Source organism: Mangifera indica, chromosome 18 (assembly GCF_011075055.1).
Source record: "Mangifera indica cultivar Alphonso chromosome 18, CATAS_Mindica_2.1, whole genome shotgun sequence".
Classification (NCBI taxonomy): domain Eukaryota; kingdom Viridiplantae; phylum Streptophyta; class Magnoliopsida; order Sapindales; family Anacardiaceae; genus Mangifera; species Mangifera indica.
In genome coordinates, this window is record NC_058154.1 from 755,975 (window position 1) to 768,837 (window position 12,863).

General features: G+C 28.1%; 1 protein-coding gene across 3 annotated transcripts; it reads right to left on the reverse strand.

Annotated features, from left to right (window-relative positions):
• Nucleotides 1-7,723: 7,723 nt before the first annotated feature.
• Nucleotides 7,724-11,843, reverse strand: LOC123201426 (ras-related protein RABE1c). 3 transcript variants are annotated; one of them, XM_044616929.1, is made up of 9 exons: nt 11,646-11,843; nt 11,384-11,479; nt 10,822-10,894; nt 10,637-10,737; nt 9,692-9,757; nt 9,328-9,425; nt 9,161-9,223; nt 8,988-9,080; nt 7,724-8,063 (listed from the first exon to the last, which is right to left on the reverse strand). In XM_044616929.1, the coding sequence occupies exons 2-9, from the start codon at nt 11,454-11,456 to the stop codon at nt 7,980-7,982; spliced, it is 651 nt and encodes a 216-aa protein (XP_044472864.1). In that variant the 5' UTR covers nt 11,457-11,479; nt 11,646-11,843; the 3' UTR covers nt 7,724-7,979. The 3 variants fall into 3 exon arrangements, with proteins under 3 accessions (XP_044472864.1, XP_044472863.1, XP_044472862.1); XM_044616928.1 differs by having other exon boundaries at nt 11,602-11,843; XM_044616927.1 differs by having other exon boundaries at nt 11,620-11,842.
• Between the last annotated feature and the right edge of the window lie 1,020 nt (nt 11,844-12,863).

The window sequence follows — 12,863 nt, forward strand, 5'->3', positions numbered from 1 at the left end:
ATTTTGATTTTATTATAACTATATTCTTGTTTATTAATTTTTTTAGAGAATAAATAATCTCATTTTCAATTAATATAACAAATGACATAAAAATATTTTAAAATAATTATACATACTTAGTTTTGAATACCCATTGAGTATTCAGATTATACGTTATTATATGATTGGTTAATTTTGAATTATGAATAAAATAACACTAAATCACATGATAATATATTATTTAGATACTCAATTAAATACTAAAAATTATATATATATATATATATATAATATTAATTTAAGAATATTAGTACATTTACTTAACTTTTTTTTATTAATTATTATGTGTAAATTATTATATTTAATATTGTGGAATAATTTGAAATTAATAATAAAATAAATATTTAAATTATTTAATCGTACTAATACACATCAATTTGTACAGTTACGGAAACCAGAAAAGTTGATGAGCATTGTATTGATTTTTTATTGATGTGTGGTCGAGGGAAGCTTTAAACAAATGGGCAAATGCCACTCGTCCACGTTTTGATTGATTAGGCATTATTGAACCCCTTTAAACTGTTCAATTGATTTGGCAGTGTCATATCATTTAACTTATTCAATTTTCCACATTATACACCTTTTTTTTCTTTTTAATTAAAGGTTTTCAATGGGCCAGAGGACTATTTCCCACCCAAAGGATGTTGGTTGTTATCTCAAATTTTTATCTATTAACCTAAAAAATTTTATTTACTTATTTATAAACTGATAAAATTAATAATTTAAAGAGTAAAATTATCATTTTATTTATAATATTAAAAATAAATTAAAATTTTATCTCTTTTTTCTTTCTAACATTTAAAAACTAACCATTTTCTGTTATGACAAGTTTTAAAAAATAGCATTCTCCCGCCCCCTAAGGTTTAATTTTCAATCTCCAACGTCATCATTGATCATGAAGCTTTCTAGAGACATCTTCATGCTCTAACAGTCTCTCCTTCCTCTTTTGGAATGTCGATCGATCGAGTTCTAACCTAAAAAGTCGAAGAGCTTCGTCAGACGAAACTCTTCATCTTCCTAGATATCTTCTTTTAGGAAGATAATGGTCTTCCTAGACGAAGATGAGGTCGTAATCTTCATCTGGGAAGACGAAGAGTTTCGTCTTTGGACAAAGCTCTTCGACTTTTCAAACCAGATCTTGATCGACTGGCTCTTCAAAGGAGGGAAGAGAGATCGTCGGAGCATGATGATACGTTGAAAAAGCTTCGTCGTCAGTGATGGGGCTAGATTTGATGTTAAGAATTGAAAACTAAACCCTACAAGGGGAATGCTAGTTTTCAAAACTTAGCCTAGGAGGAAATGGTTAGCTTTTAAGGGGGGAGAGAAGAGATAAAATTTTAAGATGTTAAGATCCGTTAATTTTAACAGCTCATAAGTGGATAAATGAGAATTTCAAAGTTAACAGAGAGAACTTTAAGATAATAGCATATTGTAGGTAGGAATAAGTCCTTTGGGCTTTTCAATAATTAAAAGAGACCAAAATAGATATTAAATTTAATTTGGAATGTATCTTGTTACAATTTTCATTTTAATAATTCTAGATTGCAATAAAAGCATCAGGTTTTTGAAGTAATAAAAATATTTTTTTAAGTTTTAGATCTTAAAATAAATATGATGTCACATAATAAAGTATGTTTTAATAACTCATTAAGGGATCTTTGGTCGAGGAAGATTAAAGATTAATCTGGTAATTTATTTTTTATTATTTATATTATTTTATTTAGTTTATAAGTAATAAAATATTCAAATAATTTTTTATTATTAATGATGATGTGATTACTATCTCTATTTTAAATATTAAAAAATTATCAAAGTATTTTTGATTTTATTATAATTATAACCATATTTATTAATTTTTTATAGAAAAAATAATCTCATTTTCAATTAATATAACAAATAATATAAAAGAATATTTTAAAATAATTTTATCCAAGAAAATTTAAATAAAATAATATACTAGTATCTCTTTATTACCTTTAACCGAACACAATAATTATTTATATCTATCAAATGTTATCAAATATAATAATAATAATTTATACCCAGTAATCCTATAAGTAATTTATCTTTAAGATAATTTTCCAATTTCGATGATAAAATATTTTTCAAACCAAACGCCTTGTAGGAGCAATATTACATTAATATACTTTTGATACATAATTTGAGTATATCATAATATGATTGAATATTATTTCATCTTTAATTTAAAATTATTCTCTCATATAGTGATACGTCACCTATATATCCAAATGAAGTGTCAAAGTGTGCACGCGTAATAGGAGAATTTCTTTTAATTTCAAAAACCTGAAAAGACAAATGTCTTTTTAGTCTATAATTTACTCACTTTTTGATTGGCATTGATGGTGTCTTGATGTCTCATTATAATCAGAACAAAACATGAACAACACTTTGAAGCACTGTAATGTACTTGCATTGATTTAGCAAAATTCCATTAATGACCCTCAAGAGTAGTTTGAGTTTTTAAGAAAGAGAATCTCTAAATGTAGTGTTTATAAGATCGGTCATACTTATAACTTACATGTAGTATTTATGAGATCTTTTACTAGATTCAGGATTTCACATTCGACTCAAATAAGATTTTCTTCTTATCAATAAAATTTGATTAAATGGTACCCAATTCAAAAATTAAATTAAATTGTTTCTATTTGGGAACACAAGGTAGAATTATTAAAGGCAGATTGCATTATTAAAGGCAATGTTCAACTTTTTTTCAAGATATAAGGATTTGCATTGGCCAAAACAGAGAAAAGGAAACTTGAAATATTCATAAATATCTCTCAAAGTTGGGTATCTCTGGTCAAAGCTAAAATGTGATTGTGTACTGAAATCCCACTAGTTAGTTGATGTTTACACTTTACACTTGTTATAATTGAGTAGTCTTAGGGTTTTATGAAGCTTCACCACCAATGATTTCAGCCTTAATTTAAAAAAATCTCTCCTGCCTTTGATCTTTGAATGTCCCTACCCAATCAGAGAAAAGTGTTTGTATGATTCTCAAGATGATAATACAGCAGGCTCAAAGATGAAGTAGTGCTTTCTTTAAAGAAAGTAATCGTGGAGATGGAAACAATGAAGACAGTCATAGATGGCGAAGTTCGCTATTTTTTGTGACAATTTCAAAACTCTAAAGGAGAAATGAGCACTTTTCAAAGCAAAAATTGTTAAAATTTTAAATTAATGAGAGAAAATGTGATAAATTTTTAATTTTTTTAATTTTTTTAATTAAATAACATTTTTACCTTTAACTTTAACAATGAATTTTAACATAATCGTAGGGGCATTTGAGTTTTTTAAATTTAACAGACCAAAATTGTCATTTTAGTAAACCTTGGTCGGAATAAGTCTTTTGGTCAGTAAATATTAAATTCAATTTGGAATGTATTTAGTTACAATTCTCATTTGTAATCTAGGTTGCAATAAAACAAAGGCCAAATAACAATTTCCCACCCAAGGTTTGATGCAAACCTAACTTTCCGTCGATTAATTATCAAAAATTTAAATATTTATTTATCTATTAAATTTTACTGTTATTATCAAGGATAAAATCATTATTTAATAAAAATATTTGAAAAAAATCATAAATTCATCATATTTTGTCCTCATATTTAAAAACTAACAATTTTTTCTCATCTTTCTCTCACTCAAAGTTTGAAAAATGACTATTTTCCTCCTTAGAGTTTGCACTTTCTCTCTAACGATAACAATAAAATTTAATAAACAGATAGGTATTTAGATTTTTAATAGTTAACAGGTGAAAAATTGAGTTTGCATCAAACCTTGGGTGAAAAATACTCATTTGGCCTAAAACAAAAGACAACACTCTTAAGTGTATCCTTGTTGTAATGTACTTGCATTGATTTAGCAAAATTCTATTAAATGAGCCCATAAAAGATAATTTAAGTGAGAAAATAAAAAATAAATAAATGTGAAAGTATGAATTTTAAATGAGCCCATAAAAGATATTTGGTTTAATTCAAATAAAATGATTCGATTTAAATAAAATTTATTTGATATAAAAAAAAATTAATTAAATGGTATTTAATTCAGAAATCAAATTAAATTGTTTCCATCTAAGAACACAACTGGGTCCTCTTTTTTCAAAATCATTTTGCATTATTAAAGGCAATCTTCAACTTTTATCAAGATATAAGGATTTGCGTTGGCCAAAACAGAGAAAAGGAAACCTGAATTATTCTTGCATACCTCACGGGGTCTTGGGGGGATGTCTCTGGTCAAAGCTGAAATGCGACTGGGCACTGAAATCCCACTAGTTAGTGGACGGTGCAAACTTGTCGTAATTTTGTACTTTTAGGTAACGATTAGTTTGGATAATATTTTATTATTAAAATAAAAAAATTATTTTAAAAATAAATTATTTGAAAGATTATTGAATATAAATGATTACTATATTTGATAAAATTTGATAGATATAAATAATTATTATATTTGATTAAAGGTAATAAAAGATTATAAGTAAATTATTTTACTTAAATGTTCTTGAATATAATTATTTTTAAATATTTTTTATATTATTTGTCATATTAATTAAAAATAAATTTATTTTTGTTTCAAAAAATAATAAATTATAATATAATTATAATAAAATCAAGATTACCTTGATAATCTTTAAATACCTAAGGTAAAGGTGATAATCAGATTATCACTTATATTATCTACCACGTCAGTATTAGTAATAAAATATTATTGTAATATTTTATTATTGACAAACTAAACAAAGGAATAAAAGATAGATTACCAAAGTAATCTTCAAAAACTGGAACCGAACAGTCCCTTAAGGGTTTATCAAATAATAATTTTATATATTATTTTATTTTTAATTTAAAATTATATAATCAAATAATAATATATTATTTATATATTTAATTAAATATTTAAATTTAAATACACATAATTTTAGAAATTAGAATTTAAATTTAATTTTTTTTTAATGATAATTACCCAATTCAATAATTATAAAACCAAACATTTAATTTTAAAATTATTTGATTTGACAGACCATTGTTCTTTAAAAAAAAAAAAATTTACCAACAAACTGTCTTATATATGATCTTTAAATGACCCTACCTGGTCAGAGGAAATACAGCAGACTGAAAGAAGCAGTACTTTCTTTAAAGGAGGTAAAGTAACCATGGAGATGGAAAAGAAAAAGGGCTAATGTCAAGGTTCCTTTGTTCATCTTTTAAATTTTACTGTTAAAATACCATAATTGCGTGAAGGGAATAAATAAATGTAACAAATTAATCTAATTTTTATTATTTATATTATTTTATTTTTATAAATTTTTTTAATTATTTTTTATTATCAATAATAATATAAAAAATAATTTTATTATTATTTTATCTTAATTATTAAAAAATTAATTAAGTAATTTTGATTTTATTATCTTAAATCTTTATTTATTAATTTTTTAAGAAAGAAATAATTTAATTTTTAATTAATATAATAAATAACATAAAAATATTTTAAAATAATTATGTTCAAGTACATTTAAGTAAAAAAATCTTAATATTTTTTTATTATCTTTAATTAAATATAATAATTATTTATATTTATTTTTTTTAATTTTTTAAAATATAATAATAATTTATACCTAATAATATTATAAGCAATATTTCTTTAAATTAATTTTTTATTTTATAATAAAATATATATTTTTTGTAATAAATGCACTTTAAATTTATAAAACAATTTTCCGCCCACTATTAATGTTCAAACATTTGTTTTAATGTTAAATGAGTATCTTAATATTATAGAATAAATATAACTTATACTTTTAAAATACAAACAAATGACTCTACTTGGCAACTTATAAATTAATCACTTGGATTTCTAACCTCAATTTAAAAAATAAAACCTGAACCCAACATCATGTCATATAGTTAGAATAGTATTAATCAGATACGATCTTGATTGGAATGATATTATCTAGCCGAATTTAACTTAAATCACATCTTCCCAAGTCGGGTAATAGAATTGTGTATTCTATCGTATATCAAAAACCTAATTTTTTAAATTGTATAATACAATTTTAATAATAATAAAATATAATTGATATATCATTATTTTAAAAAATATCACAACACCCTTAAAAATATAAAATTCTTATATACACCCCTATAATCTTATCATTTTCTTTAAAAAATGTATTAATAATATGTATCATATTATATAATACGTCTATTATATCGTATTATTTTGATACATTTTATAATTCTTATCATTTTTTTCATGTATCATATGATAGTAATAACTATGATCTCAAGTCACTCAAATCAAATCACACCATCCCAAGGATGGAGTCCAACCAAATCATACCATCTTGGATGAGATCACGTAAGGTTTACACTTGATTCATGATGGGTGGAAAATTAATTTTTTAAACTTTGTGGGTTGGAAAATTAAACAGGGCAAACCTTGGTGAAAAAAATGTCAATTGCAGGGGTATAATTAATATTTTCATAACTAAAGTAAACACCAATCTGGTAGAAAAAACAGTCTGATCCAACTGACGATTTCATTAATAGTTAGACCGAATAATCATTTGAAAAAATATTAAAAATTATTTTGTATAATTTATTTTTAAATATATAATTATCTTATCTTCTAGTGGCCCCAAATTGATAAATAGGTTTTATGTTTAAATTGTAATAATGAATTTAAAAAATTGATTTTTTTACATTAATTAGATCAAACCCAATATTTTCTTGATTTGGCTGATTCAATCCAATATAATTCTAAAAATGGTTTTCAATCGAATCAAAACTAATTTTGCTACAAGACAAGATGATCGTTTCATTGGTCTTATCCGCTTTTTGAAACCATGGGCATAACTCAACTATGGTGCAAAGTTTGCAAATTATTCCTTGAGCACGGATATAAACTTGTGTCTTTTTGAGAGGACAACGAAAGCAACAGCTTCAAAATTCGCACCATATTCCCTAGCCACTCCTCGATTCCCATCATCAGCACGTTTATTCCTCACTAATTTTAGTGTTTTTTCAAACTTCAACAGTTTTCCCCAACTCCACCAAATAATTGATGTATCATTTTTCCCCACACTTTCTCTTCCGTTCTTGATATGTACAATTTGTTCTTTGTAGCGGTACTAAGAGTCACAGCCACCTTATGCAGAGACGACTCTGACTGCTCCAACTCAATCTTATTACTCAATGTTTATGGAAAGTTTTCCGAAAGTACAATATCATGTACACTTAGTTTTAGATATATAATTAAATACCTAAATAATATATTTCATTATATGATTAAATATTATTTTATCTTTAATATAATATATCATCTAAATATCCAATTAGATACTTAAACTTTATTTTTTTTGAGAGACCAAGGGGAACCCTGTCCAACTTCACCGGACAAGTAAACTATTGCAATGCAATAATTAGACTCATAACTATTACACCAAATAAATCAGGGTTTTGTTTTATTGTGGTCTATCACTATTCGGGCCCATGCTAATTGGTCCAAGATCTTTCACATGAGGGAGAGAATTCATGCTATTCACATCTTGGTCTTTCACAAAGGGACCCTTTCGCTTCACCATTCTAACTAACCTCTAGGGTTTGGATACTTAAAATTTAGTGTACATAGTTTTTATTGTTTTAAAAAACCAGCAAATATCACCAGCTGAGATAATAAATATTCATACCAGAGAAAAAGAAAGCTTCATCTCAATTTCAAAAAAATAAAGAAATCAAAGCAGAGTAACATTGTTTTTCAAGCACAAGAAAAAGGAAAAAGAGAACTAATATAATATAATTACTTACCCAAAACACAGACGATCTATTGTTCACATGCAGAAATGTAGTGGTTGTGTGATATATTTGTAAATAAATCAGTTGTCCCCTGTCATCTCATCAGCACAGATTCCAGATTAGGATTGTTTAAGAACCGCAGCAAGCTGATTTTTGAGGAGCTTCAGCAGCCCCACCTGCTTTATCTGCTTGGTTTATTTTGATGGTCTGAGGCTGCAAAATCCAAAAAATGGATCATCAATACATGGCAAGATACAATTATAAGAAGCACCACAACCAACAGAAGCACAGTGGTTTACAAAATATCTAACAACAATGGTAGCCTTCTAAGTTTAATATTTTCTTTAGAGTAAAATGTGTTTTCCCACCGGGAAAGCACAAATTCCCGTTCTTTGATTACCTGAATTACAAATTATCCCTCAACACTTCTTAACTCTGTTAGGAAAAACTACCATTAGAAATGTATTAACATAATCTCTATTTCCAAAATTTAAAAAAAAAAAACCCACCAATTTTGTTAATTATTTAAATATTTTATCTTATTAATGTTTTCTTCACTTTACTTTCCTTATTCTTTCACTCCACCCCTCCCACTGTTTTCTACTTTTTGTAACTCTCGACCACATCACTCTCCCTATTTTCATCACTACCAACAACAGCACCACCACCGCCACAACAACCAACACTTTCTCCTTCATCAACAATCACAAGGATTTTTAATCCCTCTCACAGAGTTCTAAAATTTTGGCGGTGTTACCAAAACACAATAATAGTCTCATGTTGTACCACAAACTGTCGATGTCATCATTGCCATCATCTACGTCAGTGAAAATGATTTTGACGCTGCCGGAATTGCCACAAATGGAGAGGTTGCAATCAATACTGATGAGAAAATACCAGCACTCAATACTAGTGGCTTGATGCGATTCCCACCATAATCACACCTCTTTGAATGTGATTCAGGAGGTGAGATCTTGCTATTTCAAGATCTTTTTCTTACAACAAAGTTAGGTTTTGGATGAAAATTTGTAAATGAGGCATTCAGTGGGTGGGAACTTGTGGTTTCCCCAAACCTTGGGCGGGAAAATGTAATTTACTCTCTTCTTTATGATAAAATCAAAAAATAAATCAACATACCTCAGCCTTCGAGTCAGTATCAGCAAGCCTTTGCTTAATGTCCCTAGCTATTGAAAAGAAAACCTCCTCCACATTCAAGTTGGTCTTCGCACTCTGTAATAAAGACACCTTCTTCAGCAAAAAATATACTTTTTACATGACCAATTCTGGAATCAGCAAGGAAAATTACATACAGTCTCAAAAAACTTGATGCCATATTCATCAGCAAGAGCTTGACCCTTTGAGGTGGGGACAGCCTAGAAAATTGTTTCTTGTTAGCTTCACAATAGAGATTAACCCACACACATGCACAGGAAGAGGTAGAAGGGTGGAAACAGGAACAGAGAGAGGGAGTACATACCCTTTTGCTTTCATCCATGTCCGCCTTGTTGCCCACTAGAATCTTGTTAACATTGTCAGAAGCATGTTGTTCGATGTTACGGATCCAATTCCTAATGTCTACCATGAGAAGAAATCAGTTTACAGAAACTGGAATAGAAAAAGAAAAGGAATAGCACCATGTATAAATGAGAATCTCCAGATAAGAAAAGGAAGATTTTCACACTGCAAAAGTAATATTTAAATCATACTGAGTTCCACTACCACGTAAGAATTTTGATTGAAACTCAAGCAGGTGGACCCAGACATCCAATGAAAAAAGAAGAATAATCAAACCTAAGCATAGAAATCTAAACGTCTGTTAGTTAAATGAAGGAAGCAATTACTGTTGAAAGATGATTCATCAGTGACATCGTAGACAAGTAAAATTCCCATAGCTCCACGATAGTAAGCTGCAGAAACACAAAATTATGCATGTAAGGCCTACAATCCAATTGAAAATTCTAACTCCAATATCATTAAGGGTTTCCAGAAAGCAACAGATTTAAATATACATCAAAATTCTGAATTGCAGGCCATGCATTAACTTTAAGAATGAATGTACTAAAAACAATATCAATTCATTAAAATAGAAAACATTAAAGCCTTAAAAGGCAACACCTAGAGACCCATGAAAATATATACAAAGAAATTGGTAATATGCCACTAAGATTGAAGCTGCAAAAGGATTCAATTATGCTCGTAAAACAAGCCGTATCAACAAGTTTACCCAAGTGCAAGTGAGAACAGTTCACGATATTTTAATTAAAAGATAAATATACCCAATGACTTGGCCCAATCTAGATATTTTCAACATTATATTTTATCATTCTATTACCCTTCCGATGTAAAAGACTCAAATTACTTGACATTATAACCAGATAACACAGCGAGTCTTTCTGTTCCAGTTCATGACAGGTAACACCAAGGAAAGTTTAAACCCTTTGTCTAATATTCTTTGAGGAAATTCAAATTATGAATGTCTAGTAATATGTATCAAACACTACCTGGAATTTCTATTAGAAAGGATATGCAGTTTCATTAGACATGGAAACAAGCAAATTTGTCATTTCACGCATGTACAGAGAAATAAACCTATTCATTAAATTTAACCGATTTAAACTTAGAACTCTCTTCTACTAGCATAGAAACTTTTAGAACTGCATTCAGAAAATACACTGTCCAGGAATATGCAAAATGAAAGTCATTACCTAGTTTGTGTCTAAGATGAACAAAAGGTATGATTAAATATAACATAACCCATTTTATCATTTAAATCTCAGAACACTAACCTGTTGTGATTGTTCGAAAGCGTTCTTGACCAGCAGTATCCCAAATTTGCAGTTTAATTCGTTTGCCATCAAGCTCTATTGTCCTTATCTTGAAGTCAATTCTATCAAAGAAAAAACAACCAGGAGATATCACAAGAAGTCTGTACAATAAATATTAAAAGTACATTATTTCATAGAAAACCTACCCAATTGTTGTAATAAAACTAGTGGTAAAGGACCCATCAGAGAAACGCAAAAGGATGCAACTTTTACCAACACCTGCCAAGTCCCAAAAAAAAGGATAAACAATCAAGTCGATGTCCAAACTTCCAATAAACAAACGTAAAAGTTAAAATTATTCATTTAAGTAAAAGTTAAAATTATTCATTTAATGCTCACAATATCAATTTTAAATTGCAATCAATGCAGTTGAAAGCTGCAACAAAGAGTAAACCAGTAGTACAGAGAGTTTGAAGAAAAATACAACAAAAGAAAAAGACTTATGCAACGAGATGATAATGTACTAGGTCAAACAAATGCCATTACGTCAAATTAAAGCTGAATTGAATCCTATCGACAATGCATTAATCGAGATCTAATTTAACCGTACACATCTTTCAACCTATAAATCTAAAATTTTTTAAAAAATATATCAGATCTAAGTCAAACTTTAAGAACTAAAACATCACAATTTCTGAGAAATAGTATACCACATTTCAGAACACAAGAAACGAACGACTACATAGGGGCAGAAATGTGAAATCATACCGCTATCGCCGATCAGGAGGAGCTTTATGAGGTAATCGTAATCAGCTCGGGCTCTAGCGGGTGGAGCGGCCATGGAAGTTAAAAATTTCTCACAATCTAAAATAAATAAATATATGAATGAATTGAAAACCCTAACGGAAATGCCTCAACGAAAATAAAGAATTTAAAAAAGCTTGAATTTAAAATTTTCGAAAAAATATTATAAAATGATGAATTACAGAGGACGAAAGAGATACCGGATCAGGAGAGAAGAGTAAATTACGAACGAAGGAGATGAGAGAAACGAGCGAGGGAAGCGTTTTTGATACGTCAGCACTCGTCGGCCGTTGAAAAAATTTAAATGGTGAGGGCTTTTTTCTACGAAATAAGTTGCAGGGTATTCACCTCCGAACCGTTGGATAATTTATGTAAGATGGATCTGTGTTGATCGGACGACCGATGTTCAATTCGTCAATCCACTAACCGGGTTATGTGAAACGGCCACGAGGGGGTGTTGATTTTTAAAGCCCTTTGAAAAGCGAACTATCTTAATAGTTTTTTTATTTTTTATTTTTAATGGTCACAAGGACTTATTTCCTTTCAAAGAAGGTTGTTTTATTGAGTTTTTATTCTTATAACTTTTAAAATCATATTTATCAATCTGAGTAATTAAATATATTAATTTTAAAGATAAAATTATTATTTTATAAATAATATTAAAAATAAACGTAAATTTTCTTTTCTTTTCTTTTCTTAAATCTTAAAATTTAATCATTTTTTCTTAGATCAAGCTTTAAAAAATAACATTTTTTCCTTTAGAGTTTAGTTTCCAAACTCTAATGCTATCATCGATGGTCTCTTCCTCTTAACGCTTCTTCTCCCTTTGCCCATCTCTCTCCTTTCATTTGAAGGCGATCTCGTCTTCGTCTTCCCGGTTTTAACTAATGTTACCTGGAGGTTCAGGTGAAAGGAGAGAGATCACCTGGAGGAAAATAAAGCATCATGAGAGAGAGGTTGTCGACTATAGCATTGAAATTTGAAAACTAAACTTTAGGGGGTAAATGTTATTTTTTAAAACTTGTTCATGGGGTCAAATGGTTAGTTTTTAGACTTTATAGAAAGAAAAATAGATAAAATTTCAAAGGGGTAGAGTTTTGTTAACTTTAACTATCCATAAATAGATAAATGAGATTTTTAAATTTAAGGGATAGAAACTTAGAAAAACATAATACTTTAGGTGGAAATAAATCCTTTAGCCTTTTTTAATTAAAACAGACTTTTTTTTTTTTGAAATCAAATTAATCACACTAAACAGTTAAAGTATTAAATTCAATAAGCGACTATACAACCATTAAAAACTATTTTTAAGGGTTAAGATAAGCTAAATGACTATTTCCTACCCAAGTTCAATGAAGTCATATATTTTAATCATTTAAAGTTAAAAAGAAAAAACTAATTTTTCATATATGATTCCATTTTTTTAGTTAATTTTGCTACATAG